The following is a 9,485-nucleotide window of genomic DNA, read 5'->3' as shown; positions in this document are numbered from 1 at the left end:
GTAGGGAAATACCATTAAAACCACGGCTTTTAAGAGTGGTTGGAGTATCAGAATTCCCAAAAGTGGTTTGAGTACGTCAGTTAACAGAATCATCCAGGGAGAACTTGCAGCAGAGGAAGCACTGAGTGCCTGTGGGTCGTATAGCAGGACTCAGGGGTACAGGGCACCTCAGTAGAATCAAACCAGCTTTTTTCTTTACCAGAATGTGGTTTGAGCTCCTTGTCTTCTGCAGCTCCTGGGTGAAAGTGGCGATTTGTTACTGCCACCAAAATTGGCAGCTGAGCTGTAAGGCCGTAAGGCTTCTTTGGCATGTGTGAGGAGCAGGAATTAAATTAATAAACCTTTATTTCTGTGAGTAAATGTGATCAGTCAGTCATTCCCATAAACATACTGTCAGTGTTGCTTTTCTTCAGAGGGAGTAAAGGGAATTAGGGTTCTATCTCAGATGGGTATTCAGGTTTTTTCAGTTCTTGGATGTGAACAGTTGCATCAGCATCCAGCCAAGTTTTTTACAGTGAGAGGTTGGCTGCGTTTAGTACGCTACAAACTTCTGCTGGGTGATTTTTGTGATTTCATTTCCTTCTTTGTTTTTACTTAACCCAGAAGCATGTATTTTTCTTTTTACAGTTGACCCAGTGTTGAGGTGAGATAATTCTGCTAGTAACATCATAAAGGGTAGTAATTATTTCTGAGATGTGGAAGGAAATAAATCTAGAGATCAGATTTTTGTAATTCTTCACTTTGAAAAAAGCTCAGATGGTTGCAGCCGTATCCACAAGCATGAGTTGTGCTGGTTAACTGAAGCTGATTTTGAAGAACAGCTTAGTTAAATATTTGCAGTTTGCTCTGTGCAGTTATTTACAGCGATTGAAAAGGGCAGGCTGGATGGGGCTTTGAGCAGCCAGGTCTGGTGAAGGTGTCCCTGCAGGAGAGGTTGGAACTAGGTGATCTTCAAAGTTTCTTTCCCACCCAAACCATTGTCTGATCCTGTGAAGACTCTGTATTTTAGAAGGCGGCTTATTCAGAGAGAGCAAGCACGGTCCTTTAGAAACAGTCACAATTTTGTTGAAAGTGTGTGTGGTATCCAGCCCAAATAAAATAAATGCTGAACTCTGAGAATTACTGAAGAGTTCAGAATAGCACTCTGCCCAAGTTTCTTAATACAGAATCTTTTCACAGGTTGGGGTGTTGTTTTTTATTTGAATCATGTAAAACATGTATTCCCCATAGAATAGCTTTTTCTCCGTAAAATTTCTGCCTTTTGTGGTTATAATTCTTAAAACAGCGTGTTTCTGTCACTGGGAATGGTATTGCAGTGTCCCTGGGTGTGACTGGCCTGAATCTCTAGGCAGATTGCTTGCTTCATCCCTTCCACAAGAGCTTTTTGAGGCTCCCTCCCATCAGTTTTCCGATGAAATGTGCCAGTCACGGGATGACCTGGCCTGGATTCTTGGGCTTAAATATCAGGATCCACCAAACTTCTCAGACATATCTTGCGTTGCACAGCAGTGGGTGTCCTCTCCTTTTGTCTCTCCTGCACTTCTACAGGTTAGGAAGTCTTCAGAGTAAAAAAAATAAGTGCTGTGGGTTTTTTCAGTGATGGCATGCGCTGCTGCGGCACTCTCTTCTGTCCATGCCCGTCTCGTGTTTGCTGTTGAGGTGCCAGATACTCCACTCTGCTATTTCTGCTTGAAAAGTCTTTTTATTAGTGATGCTTTCCTCATCTCCAGACCCCTCAGTAATTTAGTCACGCTGCTGTGTTCTGCTGTAGTTCACAGAATGGCCGATGAACCAGCCCTTAGCTCTGGCAAAACAGCCTCCTGGTGCCTGGCTGAGCTTACACCGCAGCAATGGAGTGCTCTGATTGCGAGAGCTGAAATAAAGGAAGCGTCTGCCTTAGAGCCGCACTGCTCGAGTGCTCTGGCAGGGGCTCCGGGGCACCAGCAGCTGCACACGGAGGCGTGCAGCTTCGTGTGTTCCTGCTGGGCTGTACCTTGCCCCAGAAGGCGCGAGGTGGCCTCATGGCTGCATACCCATGTCCTGGAATAGCTTGTTTTGCTGCGTCCACTCAAATGTCTTTAAGTCTTTTTATTAAATCTAATTTAAAACATTCTTTTTTGAAAAGGGGAATTGCTGGAGGGCTTTTGTCGCGAAAGTAGGAATGGACAACGTGACAGAGACTAATGGACTGCACTCACATAGCAAGCATGAAGCAGACAAATTTATTAAATGAGCCAACCTCTTTTATACTGTTTGCTTCTGATCACACATGTTGTAATTGGATAGCTACAATGTTCAGGCGCTCAAACGCATCTGTTAACTGGTTACATGCCACCCAGCACACATCTTCCTTAACGAGCAGCTTCATTAAACACAGCTCCCTTATCTCTTACTTGTTTTTAATCTTCGTCCTTGGCAGTTTCTATTCTTGCCAGTTGTTTAACTTTTCCCACCCCAACAGGCTTTAGCAACAAGTCTTAATTTTATTTTAAAATGCAGATAATTTAGTACTGCCAGTGCTCCAGTGCCTAAACACTGACATAGGTCAGATGGTGGTGGTTGGTGTGCTCCAAAACCCTGTTCCTCTCCTTGTACGTTGTACTAAAAATAGAAGGTTTACGAACCCATATATATGTCAGCTCTTCCCTCCTGCTCCCCCTATTTCTATTTCTTCTTTTCTATTTGTCTTTCTTGGTTGTCAAATGCCAATGCCATGTGCCAAAGACAAAAACGTATTTTATCTCTTCAGGTATTTTATGCTGCCTTGGACCAAATCTACCATGGGAAACATCCTCTGGAAAAGTCAACCACGGAAATTTTAAAGGAGACACAGGAGAAAGTTTACGGATTGCCATATGTACCTAATACAGTGAGTAGAAACCTCCGGGCTGTAGAAGCTCCGCCGTTTCTTGGATAGCACATTAACAGCCCTACCTCTCCCTGCCCCTTGCCCTGCACTCTCACGTACTTACTGTGGTATGGTTATGTGGAAAGCATTTTCTTTTTTTCAGCCACTTTAACTGAGAGAGTGGGGTGTTGGAAATTGTCACCTGAAATTCAAGATGTAGTTAATGCACCTGGTTTTGTACAGGGGTAATCCCGTCATGCTGAACTTGATTATTTTTTGTTTGCTCACTAAAGAAGGCACTGGAAACAGTACCTTGGGCAGAGGGTTTATTGTAGCTTTGCAAATCACTGTTTGTTTGTAAAAGGCATCAAACCTCTGTGCTCTAGGGTGATGTTTGTGTGCTGTCAGTGTCAGCACGTGAGAGCGAGACACTGTGAAGCAGGACTCGGACGTGAGGTTTTCTCACTGTGCTGCTGTGACCTTTGGCGTGTCACTCATCATCCTTTCCTGTGGTGTTTCCTGGAAGTGTTACAGCCCCGAGTTCTGCTGCGCTGGGTGGGTTTAGTCTTCATTGAGACTCATCGTGCAGTTTGTTCTGTATGTCATGTGACGTCCAGCGGTGCAGTTTGTTCCGTACGACGTGTGACGTCCAGCGGTGCAGTTTGTTCCGTACGTCGTGTGACGTCCAGCGGTGCAGTTTGTTCTGTATGTCGTGTGACGTCCAGCGGTGCAGTTTGTTCCGTACGACGTGTGACGTCCAGCGGTGCAGTTTGTTCCGTACGACGTGTGACGTCCAGCGGTGCAGTTTGCATAGGTGATGTCACGGGATTTCCTGGGTCGCGTGGAGCTGAACTCCCAGCCAGAGCATGGCCCGAATCACCGTTTGACACTTTGGTCACAGTAGCCAGGTCCTTCCTCTGCTTTCTGCCTCTCGGGAAAGGTAGTTTTTTCCTTAGCAAAAATGTGATTTCTGTTCTCTGAGAAGGGTTTTAGGAGATCCACGCTGCAGACCTGTCCTCAGCAAAACTGTGCTGCCTCTGCGGGCCTGGCAGAGCCAGAGGAGCAGAAGTAAGAGTCTTCAGAGTACAATGTCTGACTCTGCAGCGGGTTTGAGTGGTGTTTTACACCGTTCCTCCGCAGGTGTTAGATATCCAGTGAGTGGAACACTTCCCTGCTTTGAGTTACCCTGCGTTTTCTGTTCCATTTGAAATATTCTTTATTTAGCTGTTGCCTTCAAAAGAGGGTAACAGCTTGTAATAAGCACAGCCTCGGTAGGAAGAGACAGCAAGAGGACTTGTGAATTGTCGTGAAGTCTATGTTCTTTCCATTTAGCGAACGTAGATTTAGTGTGTCCAGTCGAGAACTGTAATACGATTGAAATGTCAGTGACACTCGGTGACAATTACGTGAGAAGAAGGTTAGCACGCCATAGGGTACTTAATGTCTGTAATTTGTCTTGCTGCCCTTTGCTGCTCTTTCTCCTGAACTTAAGATATGTTTGGAGTTTAATCTGTAGTCCAGATTAAAAGAAAAAAAGTCCTGGAAGTAAAAGGCATTTTTTGGTTTTTAAGTGAAGAGATTATATTCCTTCCTTTCAGAGCTAGACATTGAAACATAGTGAGAGAGACTTCCTCTGTCATTTGACATATGCAGCTGGCAGAGAAAACAGTGTATTCTGATTATTCGGATTTCAGGTGCTCTCTGTAGGTTGAGGTTCACTTATGAATTGCTGGGTCAGGATTATATATCTTAAGGTAGTGGTGTTGGTAAAAGAAATCCTTTCTTCGTGAAGACCTTAATGGTATTAATGTGATTTTCTCTAGTAGCATGGTCTGTCGGGGCTGCACAGGCACCCGTTATTACCTCCTCCTGATACACCGTAATTCCCTCGTACTGCTCTTGACAGGCGAGCAAACCTAGTGCAGCTACTCTGCGTGCTCTTGGGCTTCAGCCCCGTTGTGCGGACTCATTTTCTGAAGTAGACCCACAGCATGTGTCTTCAGCAGAGGAATTTCTGCCTTTCGGAGGCACGGCTCAGATAATGGGACGATTGGTATGAGTCTTTTTGTTACACCGCTTTCAGAATGAGGCACCTGAACTACACCTGATAGTAAGGTAACCGCTGCTGTCCCTGTGTGGGGATTCCAGTTTTAAGGTAAACCAAAGCGTCATCCTCAGCAAATATCATGTCTTCTGTGCCAACAGACGGAGGGATAGCAGGAGGAAAACCCCACTGACGTCTGTATTTGCCATTCCGGTAGGTTTTACAGTCCTTGGGGCCGCTGGCACTGCGTGCAGTGACATTTGCATTGGACAGTCACAAAAGCTAGTGCTGCATGCAAGGAGGAACGGAGCAGACTGTAGACAGATGGACGTACAGCGAGACAGCACTCCATGAGACTGTTCTCCTGAAGAATGCCAGTCTCAGTTTCTGGCCAGCCGTTGCTTGTCTGTTCAAAGTACATCAGGATGGCTGCTGGCTCCGGGAGGATGAAATTCCGCCTGGATTTCTTTGCTCTGTTACAAAATCCAGAAGCTGACAGCTCCAGGCAGGGGACAAGGAAAAACTTCTGCCTGTTTTTGTAGTGTCTGGTGGTTTTGTTGCCAGAGGAGATTTGTTGTTGCTATTTATTTGTTATTTGTTGCTGAGTTTGAAAAATGAATAGAAGTTTTGAGCAGGCTGGATTCTTGGCCCCTTGCGATGCCTTTGAAAAGCAGTCTGTCTTCATTTTGACTCTTCAAGGAAGCGAGATACACCAAGTAATAGTGACCACACATTTTCTTGCCCTTTCTTCCTGAATGTAATTGGTGCCAAAATCTGTGCACTCTGGGGGATTCAGCACTCTGCTTTTACTCCCAGCTTCGCTTCAAATTGTAGCTTATTTCTCGTCTCTTGTGCAGCCAGATTCCATTTCCCGTGGCCTGCCTTGCAGCTGATAACACTGTCTGCTTTTAGCGAGTCTCCCCTGGTCTCGTCTACCTCTGGCTCCAGAATGCCCAGAGAGACTTTTTGAAAAGTAGCAGGTGACCCTTTGATCAACCTGAGACATGATCAAAGTGTCTCTCCATGATCTGCTGCTTAGTCCCCTGCCTGTCCCCCAAGCTCAGACTCGAAAACTACTCTCCTGTGAGACAGTCATCAAAACTTAAGGATATGCCATTATTAGTCCTGCGCCAAACATAATAATCCCTATCTCCTGCTGTGGGTTTGGGCTCGGTATCCTAAGAGAAAACGAGACACGGGGTAGGCAGGCTGTGCAGCGGTAGTGGAGGTTGCAGGCTCCCACAGTGACAGGACAGAGCTCCCAGTAACGATGTGGTTTTACAGTAAGCACCAGCTGCCTGAATCATCATACCGGAATTTTCTTTGTGAAATATTGACTTAGTTTGAATTACTGATTCTTACTTTCAAAAAAATATTATGGACTTACATATTAATTGTCTGTCCCAGTAACCCTTCTCTGTTCTAATCTGGAATTTTGGTGGGGGCTGCTGGTTTGACTTGTGACTGTGAGGAAGAATGGTTTTGAAGAGTGAGGCCTGGGGAGTCTGTGTTCTTTTTTAGATTGCTGCCAAACAGCCCCTTCTGCAGTTTTTAGAAGTGCGTGGCCTTCCGGTAAGCTTTTCTCCCAGGAACAGAACAATTTCTTGTGTGGTGCTTGAAGACAAAGTGCAGTGTTGGAATTAACCCCCCTAATCGTTATAATTACAGTTGATAGGAGGGAGCATGTTGGTGTGTAGGGAGGCTTTTGATATTTTTGGAACACTTAAATAATTTGCTAAATGGCTTTTTGCTCTAGCATGTGAATTAATTACATTTAGGTCAGAAGGACCACCTCTGCTGGTGCCCTAACACTTGCATCAGGTTCCAGGTTTAATTGTACTTCTGTGCTTTTGTCCAGAGCGCAGGTTTCTTTGGCAGCACAAGAACTTTTTACTGGCATGTGGTTGCTCGTGGTTGGAGAGACCAAAACACCTGTGAGACCAAATGTGTTAGCCAGCCAAGTTTGCCAATAGAAAACAAGGCAGGGATTGTTAGAGATACCCTAGAGGAAAGAAGTACAGGAAAAATGGTGTATCACCAGTGTGGTTCTTAAGCCTTTCTTCTTCCTGCAGCTGGGGGGACTCTGCCCGGACAGGGATCCTGACCTCAGAAAGCTCCACCTCGGTCCTTGTCTTAACTTGCTGGGATTGTGTGTCATGTTCCCAGTAAAGGAAATCGGTGGCGGAGATGCAAACTACCATCTGGAGTGCTGGCTCAGGGAGGCCGTTAGGCACTGCCAGAAGACGTGCCTTGCCATGGGTGCCGAGAGCACAAGGATTTCACAAACGGCGCCCTGGAAGGTTGATCAGCGGAAGAGGAGTTGGTGTCGTTAAAGAGAACTAGCTTCTTTGCGGAGAGGAAATCATTCCAGCATCACATGTTGGTACCATGTGCTAAGCTCCCTTTCTATTTTGTTAACACCTGAGAGCAGAAGAGCAGCTGTACGCCTCTTTTTCCTGCTCAGGAGCCTTTTCTTAGGAGTTTGAAAGTGACCTGACCTCATGCTTAGGTGTGTTATGTAGGCCAGAAGCCAAAAATGCAGACGATGTGGTTCCTAAAGTTCTCTACCACCCTCTTGTACTGATCATGACTGCTGTCAGCGGTGGTGCCACCGTGAAGAGGAGGATCGTTTTTAACTGGCCTGTACCTCAGCCTGCTGAGGGCTGGCTGACGCCTTGGGTGAAGTATCTCATCACTGGATCTGCCCTCGGTGGTGGTGTGGATTTCTTGTTAGGTCTGTGGAGTGACTGCTGATGTGTAGTTATAACTCCAGTCCAGTATAGTATTTCATGTGAATACCAATAACACCATATAAAAGAACAAATGGTCAGACTGGGCAAGTGATGAGGCAGCTGTCTTAAAATAAATAAGCGATAACCCTTAACCTCTGAAGGTAAAAGGGAGTTTGAATTCTGAGAACTACTCAAGTGGTGAACATAAGTCTTGGAATTTTTGGTAAGGAAAGCTAAATAGTGGCTGCCTATTAAATTTTAACCTGTGATTTCACTTTGTATTTATTTTATCTAAAATCTTCCCAGATATGTCTAATGTAACCAGCGTAACCTTAGAACCTAAGCCAAACTGAAAGCCGGCTTACAGGAAATGAAGAACAGCTGAAAGGTCCAACTGATGCTCTTGGCAAAGAACTTTTAAATGTCCAATGCTGGGTTGAGGCTGAGGGAGTAAAATTTATGGTGCTAAGCAATAAGATGCTGAAAAGAACTGAATGAGAGGAAAAGCCTGTACATCTGAATATCTGAGAAAAGGAGGTTATTAGAAAAGCAGAAGCAGTATATAACAAGTGTGAATAACAGAAGACAGGATAAGCTCTAATGGGCCAAAAGTAAAATTGTGGGAGTTTAGAGCAGCTTAAAAACCAATAATGATTATAAACAATGCAGCAGAAAGAGGAGCACTGCCGGTTACGTGCTGGAATGGGAAAATAACTAAGTGTGATGGTTCAAAAGGTGCGTGGTAGGTATCAGAGACACAAACTATCCTGATGCAAAAAAAGATCTGGTAATAAGGGACCAAGCCCTTTAAAGACCCTATTAAGATATTAAAAACTAAAAATAATCCTTTGACTAGAAATAATTACTAAAAGAATACAAGATTCAAAACAAGGAGGCTGGAAATGCTGAGTTGCAAAATGCAGGTCATGAAGGTAATAAAGTTCCATAACTACTGAAGAAACAAGAGAAGGGGGTAAGAAAAACAACAAATGTCAGAGAAAGCAGAAATATTCTGTGCTTCTTCCTCAGTGTTTTTTAAAAAATAAGTGAGTTTTGATTAAGTAAGTGATGCATAGAATTTTTGGGATGCATAGGAGCTCTTCTGCGATTAAGGAATGAAAAAGAGAGAATAATTAGATTAGATGTAGTCAGGTTGTCAGAATATTGAAGTCTGTCAGAGCAGTCACTGACCTGGAGGAATTATCACTCACAAACTCATGAAAAAGGGGTAGTGCTATCATCATAACTACTCTTCTGGAACTGTAGACTAATCGCGCAGACTTCGTCACTCAAGAAGTAGTAGAACCAATTATTAAGCAGCTCATAAGTACCTGAGAAGAATCAGGTGAGCAATATAACCATGGTTTTGTTAAGAATCATCTGAGATGGAAAATCCACTTTCCTTCTGAAGAAGTTGATTGACCTTGGGAATAGGGAGGACGGGGCTGATAGCGTAATTCTGGACTCAGCAAGCTTTCCGACACTTGCAAGTTGTAATTCAAGACAGCTGTGGTGTTAAGGCTGAGGGAACGTGGAAAAACATGCTGACAGAGCAGGTGAAAGCTTAGTTTCAGACTGAACACTTTAAGTAGAAGTCACTAGGAGTCTGTCCAGGAATTCTGCACTTCTGTGTCTGATTAATGGTTTGTATGAGAATTTATTTATAATATTTTTAGAAGCTCTTTTAGTTGACAAAGATTGCAGAAATAGCAAAGAGTAGAATTTAAATGATCCAGAGAATTTGGATCACTGTGTCGTGTCAAGCAAGGTGGGAAGACCAGCTTGGCTGAATAGGGAACTCCTTGTGGAGCTCAGGAGGGACAAGAAGCTGTGTGATCTCTGGAAACAAGGTCAGCCTTCT

The 9,485-nt window shown here is 44.3% G+C and overlaps 1 protein-coding gene across 1 annotated transcript in view; it reads left to right on the top strand.

The window, feature by feature from the left end:
• The window catches only part of MIPEP (mitochondrial intermediate peptidase), a gene marked incomplete at its 5' end in the record, with an annotated part of 66,345 nt that overhangs the window by 37,257 nt on the left and 19,603 nt on the right, over nucleotides 1–9,485 (top strand). The window contains one exon of the mRNA XM_010130982.1: nucleotides 2,750–2,869. Within this exon, the coding sequence (XP_010129284.1) occupies nucleotides 2,750–2,869 (120 nt within the window). The remainder of the gene's footprint in view (nucleotides 1–2,749; nucleotides 2,870–9,485) is intronic.

This window comes from Buceros rhinoceros, unplaced genomic scaffold, assembly GCF_000710305.1.
Source record: "Buceros rhinoceros silvestris isolate BGI_N320 unplaced genomic scaffold, ASM71030v1 scaffold4432, whole genome shotgun sequence".
Lineage (NCBI taxonomy): Eukaryota > Metazoa > Chordata > Aves > Bucerotiformes > Bucerotidae > Buceros > Buceros rhinoceros.
The sequence above is the reverse complement of the archived record's forward strand: the minus strand, read 5'-3'. Positions and strand labels throughout refer to the sequence as shown.